The sequence below is a fragment of the Rhinoraja longicauda genome, chromosome 22 (genome assembly GCF_053455715.1).
Source record: "Rhinoraja longicauda isolate Sanriku21f chromosome 22, sRhiLon1.1, whole genome shotgun sequence".
NCBI lineage: Eukaryota > Metazoa > Chordata > Chondrichthyes > Rajiformes > Arhynchobatidae > Rhinoraja > Rhinoraja longicauda.
The window spans coordinates 723,588-744,302 of NC_135974.1; the positions used below are offsets into that span (position 1 = coordinate 723,588).

At 43.8% G+C, this 20,715-nt stretch overlaps 1 protein-coding gene across 3 annotated transcripts in view; it reads left to right on the forward strand.

Annotated features, from left to right (window-relative positions):
• The window catches only part of chd6 (chromodomain helicase DNA binding protein 6), a 200,385-nt gene that overhangs the window by 100,394 nt on the left and 79,276 nt on the right, over window positions 1-20,715 (forward strand). For 2 of the 3 annotated variants that reach the window (XM_078418568.1, XM_078418567.1), the window contains one exon: window positions 17,773-17,925. The exons of the other annotated variant lie outside the window; for it this stretch is intronic. In XM_078418568.1, the coding sequence (XP_078274694.1) occupies window positions 17,773-17,925 (153 nt within the window). The remainder of the gene's footprint in view (window positions 1-17,772; window positions 17,926-20,715) is intronic. 3 annotated transcript variants of the gene reach the window in all.

Consider the following 20,715-nt stretch of genomic DNA (forward strand, 5'->3'; position numbering starts at 1 on the left):
TCCATACAGAGGCTGGTACAGGAACAGTGAGCTTTCCTCTGGACATGAATAATTATGTTTTTTGTTTTCTGTAATATTTCGTCTCTCTTGTGGATTTTGTGAATATATTAAAGGGAATGAGGACAGACAAATAAAATGTAAGGCAGCAACTCCACCACTGTGCCACACCATTGTTCTATGCCCCATAGTCTAAACAGAACCCAACATGTTTCCAAAAGCATCCACAGGTGGTGTAATGCTTCTCAACATAAAACCAAATGAAAACACTTTAGCTTCCAAAATGAATCATATAACATATAACATATAACAACTACAGCATGGAAACAGGCCTGTCCGGCCCTACCAGTCCACGCCGACCATTCTCCCTGACCTAGTCTCATCTACCTGCACTCAGACCATAACCCTCCAATCCCCTCCTATCCATATACCTATCCAATTTACTCTTAAATAATAAAATCGAGCCAGCCTCCACCACTTCCACCGGAAGCCCATTCCATACAGCCACAACCCTCTGAGTAAAGAAGTTCCCCCTCATGTTACCCCTAAACCTTTGTCCCTCAATTCTGAAGCTATGTCCCCTTGTTGGAATCTTCCCCACTCTCAAAGGGAAAAGCCTACCCACGTCAACTCTGTCCGTCCCTCTCAAAATTTTAAAAACCTCTATCAAGTCCCCCCTCAACCTTCTACGCTCCAAAGAATAAAGACCCAACCTATTCAACCTCTCTCTGTAGCCTAATCAGCTTTAATCTCGGCACACTCGATATCCAGCATTCCCATGATTGACAATCCTTTGGTCCAGCCACTGGTCCATCTATTGGCCCAGCTCCTGGTCTGGCAAAGGATTCATTTTAAAATGTTTGTCTTTTTTTCCCAGCCTCTTTGGCACTGTGGCCATGCTCATCTCTGTCTTTGTGAACTCCAGCTCTATAACCTTCAAATAAAAGATCATGATCATATTCAACAGGAAACAAGTGTACTTTAACATTCTTTTGCACTGTTTGGTTTTTGCACTACAATCTTGCACCATTTTGCTGATTTGTACTTGCATTTATTGCTGTATTTATCATTCTTGTATATCTACTGTTTACTCTGAGATTCATGTGAGCAAGGAATTTCATTACACCCTGGTGTACACAACAATAAACTTAGGGCAGAATGACCTCCTACTGCTTCTATTGATCATGTAATCTCTGTGCTCTACTTGTGGACTCTCCCTAATTCTATTCATTCTACCGTAGTTTAGTTTATTGTCATGTGTACGTAGGTATAGTGAAAAGCTTTAGTGACTGTGTCTTTAGTTACCAAGTCCTTAAACTGTGGATCAACGTTGCCCGTACAAATTGTTGTTAGCGCATTGTGTTAGGGTTCTGTACGGTTAATATCTTTCTGACGAAACAAAGAAACATAGAAAATAGGAGCAGGAGGAGGACATTTGGCCCTTCGAGCCAGCACCGCCATTCATTGTGGCTAATCATCCACAATCAGTGACCCGTGCCTGCCTTCTCACCAGAGCTCTATCTAACTCTCTTTTAAATTCATCCAGTGAATTGGCATTTACTCCCTTCTGCGGCAGAGAATTCCACAAATTCACAACTCTGGTGAAAAAGTTTTTTCTCATCTCAGTTTTAAATGGTCTCCCCTTTATTCGTAGACTGTGGTCCCTGGTTCTGGACTCCCCCAACAATGGGAACATTTTTCCTGCATCTAGCTTGTCCAGTCCTTTTATAATTTTATACGTTTCTGTAAGATCCCCTCCCTTCCTTCTAAATTCCAGTAAATACAATCTTTCCTCATATGACAGTCCCGCCATCCCGGAGATTAACCTCGTGAACCTACGCAGCACTGCCTCAATAGCAAGGATGTCCTTCCGCAAATTAGGAGACCAAAACTGCACACAATTATCCAGATGTGGTCTCACCAGGGTCCTGGACATTGCAAAAGGACCTCTTTACTCCTATACTCAAATCCTCTCGTTATGAAGGCCAACATGCCATTAGCTTTCTTCACTGCCTGCTGCAACTGCATGTTTACTTTCAGTGACTGGTGTACAAGGACACCCAGGTCTCGTTGCACATCCCTTTTTCCTAATCTGACACTATTGAGATAATTTGCCTCCTTGTTCTTGCCGCCAAAATGGACAACCGTACATTCATCTACATTATACTGCATCTGCCATGCATCTGTCCACTCACTCAACCTGTCCAAGTCACCCTGCAACCTCCTAGTATCCTCTTCGCAGTTCACACTGCCACCCAGCTTTGTGTCACCTGCAAATTTGCTAGTGTTACTTTTAATTCCATCATCTAAATCATTAATATATATTGTAAATAGTTGTGTAAGAAAATAACTGCAGATACTGGTACAAATCAAAGGTATTAATTTCACAAAATGCTGGAGTAACTCAGCAGGTCAGGCAGCATCTCAGGAGAGAAGGAATGGGTGACGTTTCGGGTCCAGACCCTTCTTCAGACTGATGTCAGGTGGGCGGGACAAATGAAGGATATAAGTGGAGACAGGAAGATAGGGGGAGAACTGGGAAGGGGGAGGGGAAGAGAGGGACAGAGGAACTATCTAAAGTTGGAGAAGTCAATGTTCATACTGCTGGGCTGCAAGCTGCCCAAGCGAAATATGAGGTGCTGTTCCTCCAATTTCCGGTGGGTCTCACTATGGCACTGGAGGAGGCCCATGACAGAAAGGTCAGACTGGGAGTAGGAATAGTTGCGGCCCCAGCACCGAGCCTTGCGGCACTCCACTTGCCACTGCCTGCCATTCTGAAAAGGACCCATTTACCCAAAGAAACTCTTTGTTTCCTGTCTGCCAACCAATTCTCTATCCATGTCACAGAGAGTGGTGAGTCTGTGGAATTCTCTGCCACAGAAGGTAGTTGAAGCCAGTTCATTGGCTATATTTAAGAGGAAGTTAGATGTGGCCCTTTTTGCTAAAGGGATCAGGGGGTATGGAGAGAAGGCAGGTACGGGTTGCTGAGCTGGATGATCAGCCATGATCATATTGAATGGCGGTGCAGGCTCGAAGGGCCGAATGGCCTACTCCTGCACCTATTTTCTATGTTTCTATGTCAATACCCTACCCCCAATACAATGTGCTCTAATTTTGCCCACTAATCTCCTGTGTGGGATCTTAGAAACATAGAAACATAGAAAATAGGTGCAGGAGTAGGCCATTCGGCCCTTCGAGCCTACACTGCCATTCAATATGATCATGGCTGATCATCCAACTCAGTATCCCGTACCTGCCTTCTCTCCATACCCCCTGATCCCTTTAGCCACAAGGGCCACATCTAACTCCCTCTTAAATATTGCCAATGAACTGGCCTCAACTATCTTCTGTGGCAAAGAATTCCACAGATTCACTACTCTATGTGTGAAAAAAAACGTTCTCATCTCGGTCCTAAAAGACTTCCCCCTTATCCTTAAACTGTGACCCCTTGTTCTGGACTTCCCCAACATCGGGAACAATCTTCCTGCATCTAGCCTGTCCAACCCCTTAAGAATTTTGTAAGTTTCTATAAGATCCCCACTCAATCTTCTAAATTCCTGAAAGTCCAGTTACACTACATCCACTGGTTCTTTTTCATCCATTTTACGTGTCACATCCTCTTCTTTAATAATTGACTCCAGCATCTACCCCACCACTGATGTCAGGCTAACTGGTCTATAATTCCCCATTTTCTCTCTCTCTCCTTTCTTGAAAAGTGGGATAACATTAGCTACCCTCCAATCCATAGGAACTAATCCTGAATCTATAGAACATTGGAAAATGATCATCTATGCGTCCACGATTTCTAGAGCCACCTCCTTGAGTGCTCTGGGACACAGACCATCAGGCCCTGGGGATTTATAGGTAAAAGAAACTGCAGATGCTGGTTTAAATTGAAGGTTGACACAAAATGCTGGAGTAACTCAGCAGGTCAGGCAGCATCTCAGGAGAGAAGGAATGGATGACGTTTTGGCTCGAGACCGTTCTTCAGACTGATGTCAGGGGAGGGGGCGGGACAAAGATAGGATGTAGTCGGAGACAGGAAGACTAGTGGGTGAACTGGGAAGGGGGAGGGGATAGAGAGGGGAAGCAAGGACTACCTGAAGTTAGAGAAGTCAATGTTCATAACTGCCCAAGTGAAATATGAAGTGCTGTTCCTCCCATTTGTGCTGAGCCACCGGGAATGGGAGGGGATTGGGAATGGGAGGTCAGATTGGGAATGGGAGGGGGATTGAAGTGCTGAGCCACCGGGAGATCAGGTTGGTTGAGACGGACTGAGCGGAGGTGTTCAGCGAAACGATCGTGGAGCCTGCGCTTGGTCTTGCCGATGTAGAGAAGTTGACATCTGGAACAGCGGATACAGTAGATAAGGTTGGAGGAGGTGCAGGTGAACCTCTGCCAAGAGGTGAAAGACTGTTTGGGTCCTTGCATGAAGTCGAGGGGGAGGTAAAGGGACAAGTGTTGCATCTCCTGCGGTTGCAGGGGAAAGTACCTGGGGAGGGGATGGTTTGGGTGGGAAGGGACGAGTGGACCAGGGAGTTACGGAGGGAACGGTCTCTGTGGAAATCAGAAAGGGGTGGAGATGGGAAGATGTGGCCAGTAGTGGGATTCCGTTGGAGGTGGCAGAAATGTTAGAGGATAATTTGTTGTATGCAATGGCTGATGGGGTGGAGAGTGATCAGCCATGATCGCATTGAATGGCGGTGCTGGCTCGAAGGGCTGAATGGCCTACTCCTGCACCTATTGTCTATTGTCTATTGTCTATTGACAAGGGGGACTCTATCCTTGTTTACGAATAGGTGGAGGGGGAGCAAGAGCGGAGCTGTGGATATTGAAGAGACCCTAGTGAGAGCCTCTTCTATACTGGAAGAGGGGAACCCCCATTTTCTAAAGAACGAGGACATCTCCGATGCCCTAGTATGGAACACCTCATCCTGGGCGCAGATGCGGCATAGACGGAGGAATTGGTGGGGATAGAGTTTTTACAGGAAACAGGGTGGGAAGAAGTGTAGTCAAGATAGCTATGGGAGTCAGTGGGTTTGTGTGGTGTATTTACCATTTTGAGTATTTGTGTTTTGGCAGCTGAGCCTTGCCGTAGTTCCGGGTATAAAGCATTGTGGGATACCTGATAACACTCTCTGGTGGTGTTGAAGTAAAGCAGCCATATGTTGTATGCTAACCTGTCTCACTCGTCGATTCTTATCATAATACACCACAGTTAAAGTTGGCGACGAGGATAAAACAAGCAGAAAATGCCTATCATAGGTTCCATAGGGGAGTTCGCCCCGAAGACAGAGTCTTGGTCGGCGTATGTGGAACGTTTAGAGCAGTTTTTTGAGGCTAACGACATTGCAGTGGAGAAGCAAGTAGCTACTCTGTTAAGTGTGATGGGAGCATCTACATATGGTCTGTTAAGGAACCTGGTGCAGCCGCTGAAGCCAAAAGATAAGTCCTACGATGACATTGTGAACATTTTAAAGACTCATTTTGAACCCAAGCCGTTGCTTATTGCGGAGAGATTCCGCTTTAACCGATGCAACCAGCGGGCGGATGAATCTGTGACCAGTTACGTTGCGGAGCTGAAACAGTGTGCAGTTAACTGTGAGTTTGGAGCGACGTTGAACGAGACGCTTCGAGACCGTTTTGTCAGTGGGATTTGTAATGAGGCAAGCCAGCGACGGCTGTTGTCGGAGTCCAACCTGACTTTTGCACGGGCATTTGAAATCGCCCTCAGCATGGAGACTGCGGAGAGAGACACGCAGCAGCTGCGGGGACACGAGGTACGTCCGAACCAAGTGCATAAAGTGGATGCGCACACGGTTAAGCAAACGGGGAGGAACTGCCACAGATGTAACGGCAAAAATCACAGCCCACAGGTGTGTCGCTTTAAAGATGCAAAGTTTTACAACTGTGGTAAAACCGGGCATATTAAAAGGGCATGCAGAGGAAAAGTGGCGGCGGCACCGACACAGAGCAGATATAAACGACAGACTGATAAAAACACAAAGTATGTGGAGGCAGAGGAAATAGTGTTGCCAATGTTTTCATTAGTAAATGGCAACAACTGTAAACAAGCATACCGGGCATGTTTTGTGGTTAATGGCAAAGAAGTCAAACTAGAAATTGACACCGGAGCTGCCGTGAGCATTATCTCAGAGGAGTTGTTTCAGACCACCTTTTTAAAGCAACCACTAGGGCTTGCTGAAGTCACACTGAAGACATACACAGGGGAGGTTATTCCTGTGTTGGGACAGTTTGAAGCCACTGTCAAATATGAGAGTCAGAGTGAGCAGCTACCAATGATTGTGGTAAAGGGAGCAGGACCAGCTTTGTGTGGAAGGAACTGGTTAAAAAAGCTCACCTTAAACTGGAAAGAAATTAAACATGCCAGTGACAAGTCTCATCAGGAAGACATAAAGCATATTAAGGAGATGCCTCACCTGACATCAATACAGGATGTACTAGAGTTACACGCTGAAGTGTTTAAAGATGAACTTGGCACTCTGCGTGATGTCAAAGCAACAATTCTGGTGGAACCAGGGGCCCGCCCAAAGTTTTGCAAAAGCCGCCCACTGCCATTTGCCATGAAAGCACGAGTGGAGGCTGAATTGGACCGACTGGAAAAGGCCAACATAATTACTCCAGTCAAACATAGTGAATGGGCAGCACCCGTTGTTCCGGTTGAAAAAAAGGACCATACCATTCGTCTGTGTGGAGATTACAAACTCACTGTAAACCAAGCTGCCACTACAGAGACTTATCCCTTGCCACGGATAGAGGAGTTGATGGCAACCCTCAGTGGAGGAAAGGTGTTTTCAAAGATTGACCTCGCCTCAGCGTACCAGCAGGTACTTCTGGAGGAAGAATCAAAAAAACTGTTGACCATTAACACACACCGAGGCTTATTTGTCTATAACAGACTGGCTTTTGGTGTGAGCGCAGCACCCTCCATCTTCCAAAGAATCATGGAGAACCTCATGAAAGATCTGAATGTAGTGGTGTATCTGGATGATCTCCTCATCACAGGAAAAACTGAACGAGAGCATCTGCAAAACCTGCATAAAGTGCTACAGAGACTGCAGGAGAGCGGACTGAGAGTCAGGGACTCAAAGTGTGAGTTTGGAAAGAAACAAATCGAATACTTGGGTCATGTGTTAAACAGCCAGGGCATTCAGCCATCACCGGAGAAAGTCAGAGCAATAAAGGATGCACCAGCCCCCACCTGTGTGAAAGAGCTGAGAGCTTTCTTGGGACTAGTGAATTATTATGGACGGTTCATGCCCAACCAAAGCACCGTGCTTGCTTCCCTGTACAGGTTGCTGAAAGACCAGGTGTCGTGGGAGTGGAAAAGTCGAGAGCAGAAAGCTTTTGACAAGTGCAAATCGCTGCTCACAAGTGACAAGATCCTGGTGCACTATGACCAAAAGCTTCCTCTCACTCTGGCCTGTGACTCCTCAGCGTATGGCATTGGAGCTGTCATACAACACAAAATGCCTACAGGGGAGGAGCGCCCCATCGCCTTCTCATCACGCACATTATCCCCTGCTGAGAAGAAATATTCTCAGATTGAGAAAGAGGGACTGGCGCTCATTTTTGGTGTAAAGAAGTTTCACCAATACCTGTGGGGGAGGAAATTCAAACTTGTGACTGATCACAAACCCCTGCTAACACTGTTTGGAGAACACAAAAGCCTGCCTACCATGGCTGCAGCTCGAATCCAAAGATGGGCAATAATTCTCTCTGCCTATGATTATCACATTGAGTACTGTGCCTCAGGGAAACATGGTAATGCAGATGGCCTCTCAAGAGTTCCGCTGCCTGACACAAACGACGCAGGGACCACAGCCATCACTGACAGCGTATACACACTGTTAACTGAACATCTTGAGCAGGCTCCACTGAACGCAGACCAAGTGGCACGTGCAACACGCACAGACAACGTGTTGTCAAAGGTGCTGAAATTTGTCATGGATGGCTGGCCTGCTGAAGTGGATGAGACTCTGAAAGCTTTCCACACGCGTAGATGTGAACTTTCAATAGAGCGAGGATGTGTCCTGTGGGGCACCAGAGTGGTGATTCCTGAAAAGTTGAGAAAAACTGTTTTAAAGGAGCTGCATTCTGGCCATCCAGGAATTGTGAAAATGAAAGCACTAACACACAAGTACGTATGGTGGCCTAAAGTTGATGCAGAGGTAGAGCAAGTTTGCAGAGCATGTGAGTCATGTCAATTGGAGCAAAGGATGCCTCGTCAGGTGCCTTTGCATCCATGGGAATTTCCTGGCCAGAGCTGGAAAAGACTACACATAGACTTTGCTGGTCCATTTTTGGGACACACTTTCATGTTGGTGGTGGATGCTTACTCCAAGTGGTTGGAGGTGTTTAAAATGTCTAGCATCACATCACAAGCCACTATCACACGACTGAGAAGACTGTTCGCAGCTTATGGATTGCCGGAGCACATTGTCACGGATAATGGAACGCAGTTCACGTCAGAGGAGTTTAAAAACTTCATGCAGCAGAATGGAATCCTTCATTCTACAAGTGCTCCTGGTCACCCTGCCTCGAATGGCCTGGCAGAACGGTACGTTCAGTCATTCAAGGGTGGAATGAAAAAGCTGACACACACCGCAATGGATGTGGAGGACAGGGTCTCCATCTTTTTGATGCAGTATCGCACCACACCAAACTGCACTACTGGTCAGTCACCTGCTGACCTGTTTCTGAACAGACACGTGCGCACCCGTCTGGATTTCATCCGTCCGGACACAGCAGCCGCTGTTCGTAAAAAACAGTACAAGCAGAAGTTTCACCATGACCTCCGTGCAGCAGACAGGTGTTTCTCAGTGGATGACCCAGTGTATTTATACAATACGGCTGGGGGAGGACGCAAATGGATTCCTGGAGTCATAGTGGATCAAACAGGACCGGTGTCTTACAAAGTACAAGGAGGAGACACCGACATCACCTACAGGAGACATGGAGATCAGCTGAGATTCAGAGTCATGGGAGATGGACTGGATCAGGACACTGAAAACTCAACCACTGACACTTCTGCACCGAGCCAACCCGCACAGCCGGAGGACATGTCATCATGCAGCGAGCCAGGGACTGTGGACCGTACAGCTGCAGCTGCTGCGCCGCTGAGTCCACGCCGATCATCAAGGGTCAGGAAGCCTCCAGACCGCTATGTCCCTTAAGCTTCTTTTTTTTTTTTAAAAGGGGAAATGTTCGGCATGAAGGACTGTTTAGTTGTTTAAGTTGTTTTCATTAATATGAACACACAGATGGACTGAGACTTGTTAAAACTACAAGAGGGTCTCTAGTGATAACAAGTAACTTTGCATAGTAGTAATTTTGGGAATGGTTATTGTTAGTAATAAGGCACTTGCTAATTTCAGTTATTTAAGATTACCTTCATTTTAAAAAGGGGGTAATGTGGTGTATTTACCATTTTGAGTATTTGTGTTTTGGCAGCTGAGCCTTGCCGTAGTTCCGGGTATAAAGCATTGTGGGATACCTGATAACACTCTCTGGTGGTGTTGAAGTAAAGCAGCCATATGTTGTATGCTAACCTGTCTCACTCGTCGATTCTTATCATAATACACCACAGTTTGTAGTAGATGTCGGTCACTAGTCTGTCTCCTGTGATGGAGATGGTGAGATCCGGAAATGTCGGAGATGGTCCAAGTATATTTGAGAGCAGGATGGAAATTAGTGGTGAAATTGATGAAGTCAGTGAGTTCTGCACGTTAGGCCCTGGGGATTTATCAGCTTTCAGTCCCATCAGTCTACCCAATATTATTTCTCGCCTAATGCAAATTTCTTTCAGTTCCTCAGTCTCCCTAGATCCTCTGTCCTCTAGTACATCTGGGAGATTGTTTGTGTCTTCCTTAGTGAAGACAGAACCAAAGTACCTGTTCAACTCTTCTGCTATTTCCTTGTTCCCCATAATAATTTCACCTGTTTCTGCCTTCAAGAGACCCACAATTGTCTTGACTAATCTTTTTCTCTCAACATACCTAAAGAAGCTTTTATTATCCTCCTTTATTTTCTTGGCCTGCTTATCGTCGTACTTATCTTTTCACCCTGTATTGCCCTTTTTGTTACCTTCTGTTGTCCTTTGAAAGTTTCCCAATCCTCTGACTTCTCGCTACTCTTTGCTGTGTTATACACCTTTTCTTTTAGTTTTATTCCACCCCTAACTTCCCTTGTCAGCCACAGTTGCCTCTTACTCCCCTTAGAATATTTCTTCCTCTTTGGAATGAAATGATTCTGCATCTTCTGGATTATGCCCAGAAATTCCTGCCATTGCTGTTCCACCATCATTCCTGCTAGGATCCTTTTCCAGTCGATCTTGGCCAGCTCCTCTCTCATGCCTTCATAGTCCCCTTTGTTCAACTGCAACACTGTCATTCCTGGTTTAACCTTCTCCCTCTCAAATTGCAGGTTAAAACTTATCATATTATGGTCACTACCTCCTAGCGGTTCCTTTACCTTGAGTTCCCTTCTTAAATCTGGTTCATTACACAACACTAAATCCAGAATTCCCTCTCTGGTCCAGTACAAGCTTCTCTAAGAATCCATCTCGGAGGCACTCTATATATTCCCTTTCTGGGGTCCAGAACCAACCTGATTTTCCCAGTCTACCTGCATATTGAAATCCCCCATAACCACAGTGGCATTACCTTTGCCAATTTTAACTCCTGCTGCAACTTGTACCCTATATCCAGGTTACTGTTTGGGGATCTGTAGATAACTCCCATTTGTGTCTTCTTACCGTTACAATTCCTCTTCTTACCGTTACAATTCCTCAATTCTTTCCACAGTGACTCTACATTGTCAGTCCCTATGTCACCCCTTGCCAGGGACTGAATTTCACCCCTCACCCACAGCGCAATCCCACCTCCTCTGCCCACCTGCCTGAGCTTTCTATAGGACGTATAACCCTGAATATTCCGTTCCCAGTCCCGATCTACCTGCAGCCATGTCTCTGTAATCCCCACAATGTCATATCTACCAATCTCTAACTGAGCCTCAAGCTCATCCACTTTATTTCTTATACCGCGCATTCATATATAATGCTTTTAATTCATTACTTACCTCACCTTTCACATCAATTCCTATTTCACTTGGCCAAACTCTCCTATCCCTTCGTGAGCTTTCTGTCCTGTTAATTCTGGTCCCTATCTTAACTTTTCCTCTACTCTCTTTCCCTTTAACTCCATCCTTGTATTTCCAATTTGTCTCTGAAACTTAAAGCTTTGGGAAGGAAAATAACAGGTTCAATTGTATGGAAGAACTGGAAGACATTAACACCATGGAGCCTGTTCCATAAGTCCATTGGATCAAGAATAATCTGTACATCAAACCTTTGACTCACCCGAGTTCCATGTCTCGTGATAGCCTTCCCGTAAACCTGTACCTATCTCAGTTTTTAAGCTTCAGTTGTCCAGGGCCTTTTGTGCCAGATCTTCCCAGGCTGATTGTAACATCTAAATAGAAACAGAAAAAAATGGAGAAACTCAAAAAATCAGACTGGTCTTTGTTTAGAATTGGAAAAGTGAGGAAGTGTGTTTTAAGTTGCAGAAACATAGAAACATAGAAAATAGGTGCAGGAGGAGGCCATTTGGCCCTTTGAGCCAGCACCGCCATTCATTGTGATCATGGCTGACCATCTACAATCAGTAACCTGTGCCTGCCTTCTCACCATATTCCTTGATTCCACTAGCCCCGAGAGCTCTATCCAAATCTCTTTTAAATTCATCCAATGAATTGGCCTCCACTGCCTTCAGTGGTAGAGAATTCCACAAATTCACAACTCTCTGGGTGAAAAAGTTTCTTTTCACCTCAGTTTTAAATGGCCTCCCCTTTATTCTTAGACGGTGGCCCCTGGTTCTGGACTCCCCCAACATTGGGAACATTTTTCCTGCATCCAGCATGTCTAGTCCTTTTATGATTTTATACGTCTCTATAAGATCCCCTCTCATCCTTCTAAACTCCAGTGAATACAACCTTAGTCTTTCCAATCTTTCCTTATATGATAGTCCCTCCATCCTGGGATTAACCTCGTGAACCTATGCTGCACTGCCTCAATAGCAAGGATGTCCTTCCTCAAATTAGGAGACCTAGCAGAAAAGGAAAGAACAAAAGGAATGTCTGGTAGAGTGGATATGAGGAAAATTCTGATGTTACTAGTGATGTTGGTGTCATCTAAGAGTGGATGGTGAAGGTTTATAATTGATCTGACTGTAGCAGGGGTAAATAGAGGGAGATGAGCGAGGAGGAGCAAGAACACTGCAGTTGTAAATCTGAAATTGAGGAGAATGCTGGAGACCCTCAGATCAGGCAGCACCTGCAGAGGGAAAAATGAGTTCATGTCACAGGTTGATGACTGTGTATCAGATCTGGCCACAAATAGTAACGGCGTCCTCCTTTTCCAGTTGTGATGAAAGGTCATGTCTGTTTCTCGCTTCACACATGCTGTTATTTCATTTCTCACGTTTTGCAGGTTTTGTTGCTTTTTGACTACAACACTTGTTCTGGGCTGCACAGTAGAAATATGATCCAATACATTCATTATTTTGCCAATGATTACATTTTCCATTTGCTCTCTCACTTTGTTTCTGATTTGTACTGGCATGCATTTACTTGATGGTGATTTTCCCCCCGTCTTGCATCACCCAGAATCATGGTCTGTATTGAGCGTATTGGTGTACCCAGGGTTTTGGAGGACCTGTTGCATGTCATTACAAAGCTTGCTATGATTCACATGTTTCATGAGAATGAAAAAGAATGATTTGAAAATGTTCGCTCCTTGGTGAGCACTGCCTGATTGGCTCATTCAACTGAGGAATCTGGATTACTTCCGTGGTATGTCCTTGAAGATCATCAACATCTAATGGAATAGCATGTGAGACCAGGAACCACAATGTTATCCGTTTGCCAATGACTATCACCATCTGGAAAACATCCTCAAGCTGTGTCACATGGGGAGCTGCACCAGACCTGGAAAGCACCAAAAGCAGCAGTTACAGTGAACATACTGCAAGAATCAGATAGAAGATACAAATGCTGCCAATGTCATCAGGCTCCAGCAGGCTTGGTTGGTTAATCACTTTGCACAGCCAGAATCATGAGAGAAAGACAAACGTCATTGAGTTAATATCATCTGAAGGCCTTAGGACCCAAATCTGGAGGGCAATGAAATAGTTCCACCTTATTCCATCAGCCCGTGTGGATTTGGGAATTAACATTTGAAGCTCTTCTGCATGGTTTGTTAACACAGGGAGACGAGCAAAGTCAGAGGAGAAAAAGAAACAAACAAGCAAGCAATGGTGGAACTGTGAGATGCATTTTAATCACCACACATTTAATGTGTCTGTCTCATTCCATTTAATAAATTCACAATGTTGTATTCTGCAAACTCAGCACCAGTCATCAAGGAAGATAAGAAGGCCCGAAAACAAGAAAATTGGATGAAGGTGAAGTTATAAACAAGTGCACTTGAATAGACATTTCCATGTGGACTGATGGCGCCAAAAAATAGGTGGATTGGAAAATTGTGAAGAGAAGACAAAGAGCCTGCAAAGTGGGTCAGTGAGTGAGCATGAAGTTGGCAGGTGTGGGAAATGGTGAGGTTATCCACTTGGGAAGAAAGAATAAAAAAGCAAATTGTTATTTAAATGAAAGGAGACTACAAAACGTTGCCAAATAAAAAGATCTGGCCTCGGGCAAGAAATACGAAATGTTATCATACAGTCACAGCAAGGAAAGCTAATGCAAATGGTATGGAGCATAAAAGCAGAAAAGCTTTGATGTCAACTCTACAGAAAAGTGGTGAGACTATGGTGTATAGTTTCTGTCTCCATATTTAAGGAATGATCAGCAGTGCAGAATATACTTGAGGCTATTAGATAAAAGGGCATTTAGAAAATAATAAGATTAAACAAAGCCAACATGGATTTCTGAAGGGGAAATCATGTTTGGAAAAACTTACAGGAGCTTTTGTTTTGAAGGTGTCACGAGTAGCAGAAATAAGAACCACCAGTAGGTATGGTGTGCTTGGACTTTCAGAAGGCTTTTGATTCAAGTGTATGGGGTGAGTACAAGTACATGGTGTTGAGATAGATAAAGTAGGAAAGAACTGCAGGTGCTGGTTTAAATCGAAGGTAGACACAAAATGCTGGAGTAACTCAGCGGGAAAGTCTGAAGAAGGGCCTCGACCCGAAATGTCACCCATTCCTTCTCTGCAGAGATGCAGCCTGTCCCGCTGAATTATTCCAGCATTTTGTGTCTACCTTTGTGTTGATATAGATGATCTGCCATGCTCATATTAAATGGCAGAGCAGACTTGAAGGGCCGAATGGTCTTCTGCTATTTTTTATGATGTACATGTATTGGAGACAAAGCAGAGAAAGCTCACTAGGTTGAATCTTGGAAATATGTGGTTAATGGATGAAGATGGAATAGGTCATCTTCCAGATTGATTCCTGGGATGGCAGGACTTTCATATGAAGAAAGACTGGATAGACTCGGCTTGTACTCGCTGGAATTTAGAAGATTGAGGGGGGATCTTATAGAAACTTACAAAATTCTTAAGGGGTTGGACAGGCTAGTTGCAGGAAGATTGTTCCCGATATTGGGGAAGTCCAGAACAAGAGGTCACGGTTTAAGGATAAGGGGGAAGTCTTTTAGGACCGAGATGAGAACGTTTTTTTTCACACAGAGTAGTGAATCTGTGGAATTCTCTGCCACAGAAGGTAGTTGAGGCCAGTTCATTGGCTATATTTAAGAGGGAGTTAGATGTGGCCCTTGTGACTAAAGGGATCAGGGGGTATGGAGAGAAGGCAGGTGCGGGATACTGAGATGGATGATCAGCCATGATCATATTGAATGACGGTGCAGGCTCGAAGGGCCGAATGGCCTACTCCTGCACCTATTTTCTATGTTTCTAGGTCATGCTAATGCCTATTTGAATTTGAGGTGATCTTATTGGCATTTGTGAGATTTTGAGGGAGAATGCTGAAAGGATATTTCCTGTGGTGGGGATTTCTAGAATTGGACATGGTTTCAGATTAAAAGATCGCCAATTTGTGAGCGATACCAGGGGGGATTTCTCTTCTCAAAGGGTTATAAAACTATGGAATTCTCTGCTTCAAAAATCTTTGGATGCAGTGTCATTGAAAAAGTTCAAGGATATTTAGAAGAAACTAAAGACGTATGGGGAACAAATGGAGAATTGATATTGAAGCCAAGATTGGAGCAGTTGTGATCTTGAATGGCAGAGCAGCTCAAGGGGTGAATTCAAGTAGTCCTTCCCCTGTCCACTACACTCTTTATACTAAACTTTAAGGTAATAAAAGCAGAAGTAGACCATTGATGCTGCACCATTCTGTAAGGCCATTGAGCAAGTATATAGGCCCATTGGCCCAACACATCCATGTCAACCAGGTTTTATAATTGATCAAGTTCCTAAGTTCTAGGAGCAGAATCAGCCCTTTAAGTCTACTCCACCATTCAATCATGGCTGATCTATCTTTCCCTCTTAACCCCATTCTCCTGCCTTTGCTCCATAACCCCTGACACTCCCTTACTAATTAAGAATCTGTCAATCTGAGCCTTAAAAATATCCGTTGACTTGGCCTCCGCAGCTGTCTGTGCCAATGAATTCCACAGATTCATCACCCACTGACTAAAGACATTCCATCTCATCTACTTTCTAAAGGTACGTCCTTTTATTCTGAGGCTATGGCGTCTGGTCTCACCTACTGTGGAAACATTCTCTCCATATTCACTCTATCTAGGTATTTCACTCTATCAAGTTCTATTATGACTAATCTTTTACTTCGGTACCATTTCCCCGCTTTGGCACTATTGCTTGTGCAAGTTTAATCATTTGAAAGCAATCACTAACAAACCCACTCGGGAAAGGATAGACCTTGGAGCATGATTAGAACATGGAATTAGCAACTTCATGTAGCTCCAGAGGTGAAGAGCTTATTTAATTAACATCATCAGGATAAGTGAAGCCACAGGGGAGGTCCCATTTGACTGGAGGGCATCAAACGTTGGGCCTTATTCAGCAGGGTTGAGTGACAAATATAGCCCTCTGAGTCTAAGGTCAGTGGTAGGGGAGCTTGTGAAAGAACAATTCTGAGGAACAGGATTAATCTACATTTGGATAGGCAGGGATTAATCAAAGATGGTGAATATGGTTTGTGAGGACATCATATCTGACCAATTCTATTATATTTCTTAGAGGTAACAAAATGTATTGACATAGGTAATGCGGTTAAAGTAGTCTACATGGACTTCAGTATAAAAATGGGATTGATGTAGGATTTGTGCAAACTTGATGTGTCAATGGGCCTGTTTCTGTGCTGTATCTCTTTGACAAGATCTCTTTGACAAGATCCCATAAGATAAATAGCCCAAAAGTTAGAGCCAAGATCCAAAACAAATTAGATGGAAAAACTGGTTTGGTTATAGGAAGTAGAGGGTGAGGATAGAGGAGACCGCAGGTGCTGGAATCTTGAGCAAAAAACAAAGCGCTGAAGCTATTCAGCAGATCAGGCAGCATCTGTGGAGGGAATGGAAAATGACATTTTGGATCCAAACTCTTCTTCAGATTGAAGCTGGGGGTTGGTTACACCTGATAAGTATAGAAGATCATGAAGGCTGATAGTAGAAAACATTTCCTGGTAGCAGAGGCATCTAAAGACGGCTTCAGTTTAGGGTATGGGGCCAGAGATTGAGAGGGATCTGAGGAAGAACTCTTTCCACCATGAGGGTTTGGAATCTGGGATGCACTGCCTGAGTGGGTGGCAGAGCCGGTTACTCTCTCAACATCTAAATGAGCACTAGAATCGGCAATACATACGAGACTACGAACTAAGAGCTGGTAAATGAAATTAATATAGAATGGATCTGATGGGCTGAAGGGCCAGTGTCTGGATTTATGGCTCTGGTTCAATCGAAGGAAATGTTGAGATCAAGAGGAATGAGTCTTGTGTGAAGCATAAGCATCAGTGTAGATCAATAGGGACCCATGACCTGGTTTTATATAGAGTATTCTCTGCACCAGGCTAACTTACACATTAATGCAGTTGATGTACTCCATGATCTTGTTATTTTGGCGGAGGATTCAGTTATATCAATTTATTACTGCAAGTAATTTTTTATCACTTTATCTCAACAAAATGTACTTGTAGTTAAAGATTGTGCAGCCTTTTCTGATATCTAATTGGGGAAGTTGGTGAAAGTACACTTATTAATGTCAGCAGATTGGAGTGGGAAAGTGGTTGTGGAGATGGTGTGCTGAGAGGATGTAGATTTATCTGCAGAAAGACATCATCATTAATACAAATTCTGACCCCAGGGAGTGCTTGTGTTTAGGAAGTTAGTTGATGAAAGCAGAATTTCTTTTCAATTTCCCCGTTAACTTTCAAATGACCTATTGTAATAAGAGGACCAGCTGGAATGAATAACTCTTTCAGAGAAAGTCTGCACTGAAATGGTGTAGATATTCAGAATGAAACTGCAAAATGGGCAAGGGCAGGGGAGGAGTGACATCAGGGATTTAGGAGTGAGTTCCTATGGAGTAATTAGAGCCAGATTCTTGTCTTTCAACAGCCAGCTAAGGCTCTAAAGCATTCACCAGCGAGTGAAGTATTTTAGCACTGACCCAGTCTTCCTCCCAAGCTAAGCAGTATTTAGCAGAGCTGTGACAGTGTGAGATGCTGTCTTAATGACGCAAGTTTCTTGTTTGTTTGGTAGAAGCGACGATCAGGCCGTCAAGTAAAACGAAGGAAGTACAATGAAGACTTGGACTTCAAAGTTGTCGATGATGCCGGTGAAACAATTGCTGTACTGGGAACAGGGCGGATTTCTCCGAACTCTGGGTCCTCACAGAAAGGAAATAAGACGACGGTAAGATGGAGAGCAGATAGGGATGTCACAGGACCAGTGAACCACTTGGGTAGGATGTGTCCATTTTTTCAGGGAGTCCATCAATAGCACCAAGTTACATCTGAGGACCATGTGTAACGTTGGGGCATAAGGTTTCCATGCTTGCTGTCTACTAGTGTGGCCTATAAATCATGATCATTCCACTGAGACAAAATGTGAAGTTAGGAGTACTCGGACAGTGAACGTACTTAAGGGTGTGAAGTTTTCTTCTGACCACTACTTGAATTTGAAATAGTGCCTTGGTAAATCCATATTTTGCTGATCAAATATTGAAGCAATCTTGCAGATTGGACTCTGTTTTTGTCTGTCATGCTGTCGACTAATGCTGCCCTCCCCAACAGAAGTGGAAAGGGGCAGAACTGGCAAGATGGCGCCCAAGCCAGGCGACTTTCTGCGTTCTGGTTCCAGAAGTGGATCTGCAATCATTCATTACAATCACTCCACTCTTTTAAACCTCCACTCCAACAGCAGCATTTCTTACTCGGACTATGCTACTTTAGTGGACTTTATCTTGCACTAAATGTTGTTCCCTATACCGTGGACGGCTTGATTGCATAGTCAAGTACAGTCTTACTGTGGACTGGACACAAAAATAGAATTTCTGTGGACACAAAAATAGAATTTCACTGTACCTCAGTACATGTGACAATAAACTAAATTAAACTAAACTAAAGTTCTGAGGCATTTGGGTTTTTATCTGTGTTTCGGAATTATTATGTCAGTGGCTGTGTACTGGACTTCTGTGCTGAAGAAATGCTTACCCAACATGAGGTGACCACACTGAATCTCAAGGTACTCCAGAAAATTATTGTCGCCTTAATAAATTGATGGCTTTGTACCAAATTAATTGTGAAGATTTGTGGCAGAATTCAGGGTGGCTCTGTATTGAGCAACCTTTTGTTTGTGCTCAACATGCAAACTAGGATTGTTGTGTTACATTTAAGAAGAATATCAAATTAGCTTTAATCAATTCAGTGACTCCATGGGTCTTGTTATCTCAACAGCCTTGAGCATTTTGGCACATATTAACCATATTGAGCAAATGGGACAATTATTGATCATACCTATATCTTCTGCTTGAATTAATGCGATTCTCTGTACGGTCCAAAAACATTTGAAGGATTTGGATTGGTGTGAGAAAGGCTGGATTCTATTCTTTTCTTATTGCCCTCTACTTTTTATGTTGAGCCTACTTATAAATAAAGGACCTAGGCACTAAAATTCCCAATTTGAACCCCTGCCTTTCTACCTTTAATATGTTTCCTTTAAGCCATTCCATATTTCATGGTCCCATCCTCATCTCTCTTAGCAGCTTGGTGCCTGAGTCTGTTAGATTGCATTTCTTTGTCAGGAAATTCGACCCTATTGAAGGGTAAATGTATAAGATGTTGCAGAGTTTGGCCAGTGTTGTTTTACAAGGTTTGAAGTATGTTAAGGGTCAACGGCTGCATCAAATCTGATTTTCGTCTGTTCAGTTGTGCTCAGCAGCCTTCAGTTTGTTTTACAGTGGCAAGGTATACCATGTCTTCATAGACTCTGTGTTTAATCTTACATGTGCAGCATTAGAGACCTATTGTGCACTACTTGATTGGAGATTGTTTCTGGCTATCCAAAGACTTTTTAATCAGTAGCTCAATAGAGGACCAAGACTGGCAAAACAACAAGAGAAATAATTGTTGGGGACACCAGAAATAGGTGTGGATTGCAGGTGGATGGAAAAACAGCGGGAGTATAGAAGTTGATTTGAGTGGTAGTTTTATCACAGGTGGGACCTGCACACGGTGATTGGATGTTAGAGGAGTAATGGCTTTAGCTGTGAATGAATGAATGTGAAGGGCAAACAAAAAGAGATATTGGAGAGCATGTTTCTTGCACTGCGTCTAGGACTGTGTGAGAGTTGTTGTGGACTTTGTACCGATTGCAAAGCAAGACATGTAATGTAAATAAATGCCATTAATACAGTACCAGTAGATTCTATTTACGATGTACCAATGCCACATATGGTTCCTTTTCGAGTATATCTATTAAGTGTTTGGGAGGCAGTTACACAAGGCACAGCCCTTCAGTGTCCAGTGATGACAAGACCTGAGAGTATGGTCATCCCACACCGGGCCTGTATGGTGGCTCCACTGTGTTTCAGTGTATTCCTCAGTGCAGAGTCCTGGAGAAGATGATAATGTAGTGACTTTGATACAGCTCTGTAGGTTATTGGCCACTTCGGAGGGCAGTTAAGAGTCAAGCACTTTTTTGGTACCTGGACTCTCCAATAGGCCTAACGGAAGGGGTTCCCATCACTAAATGGCAGCTCTGAACACAATGAGCAATTTTTTAAACAGCAAGTTGGTTGTTTTATGATCACATTTACTGACACTATTCTTTTGCTGTAATTCTTGATAGCTTAAACCCAACTGCTAATTTGAACTCGTCTTCAGATATTTAAAACAGACCTTTGCATTACAATTTGGAACTATTCAGTACTTTTATTTGAGCTATTAATTGAGAAAATGAAACATCGAAAGGCTTTGTACTCCAGCTATCCTTACAAAGCAAGGGTTCACCTTGTCCCTGATGTTGTAGTGGGTGCACCACAATACTTGGGTTTAGAGAGGAGCCTAAATGGGGCAGCTAATTCATTGATTGAAGATTACCAAGGTGTGATCTTATCAGGGAGTTTAAACATAGAACATAAGAAAGTAGGTGCAGGATAAACCCACTCTGCTCTTAAAGCCCACCCCTCTGTTCAATACGATG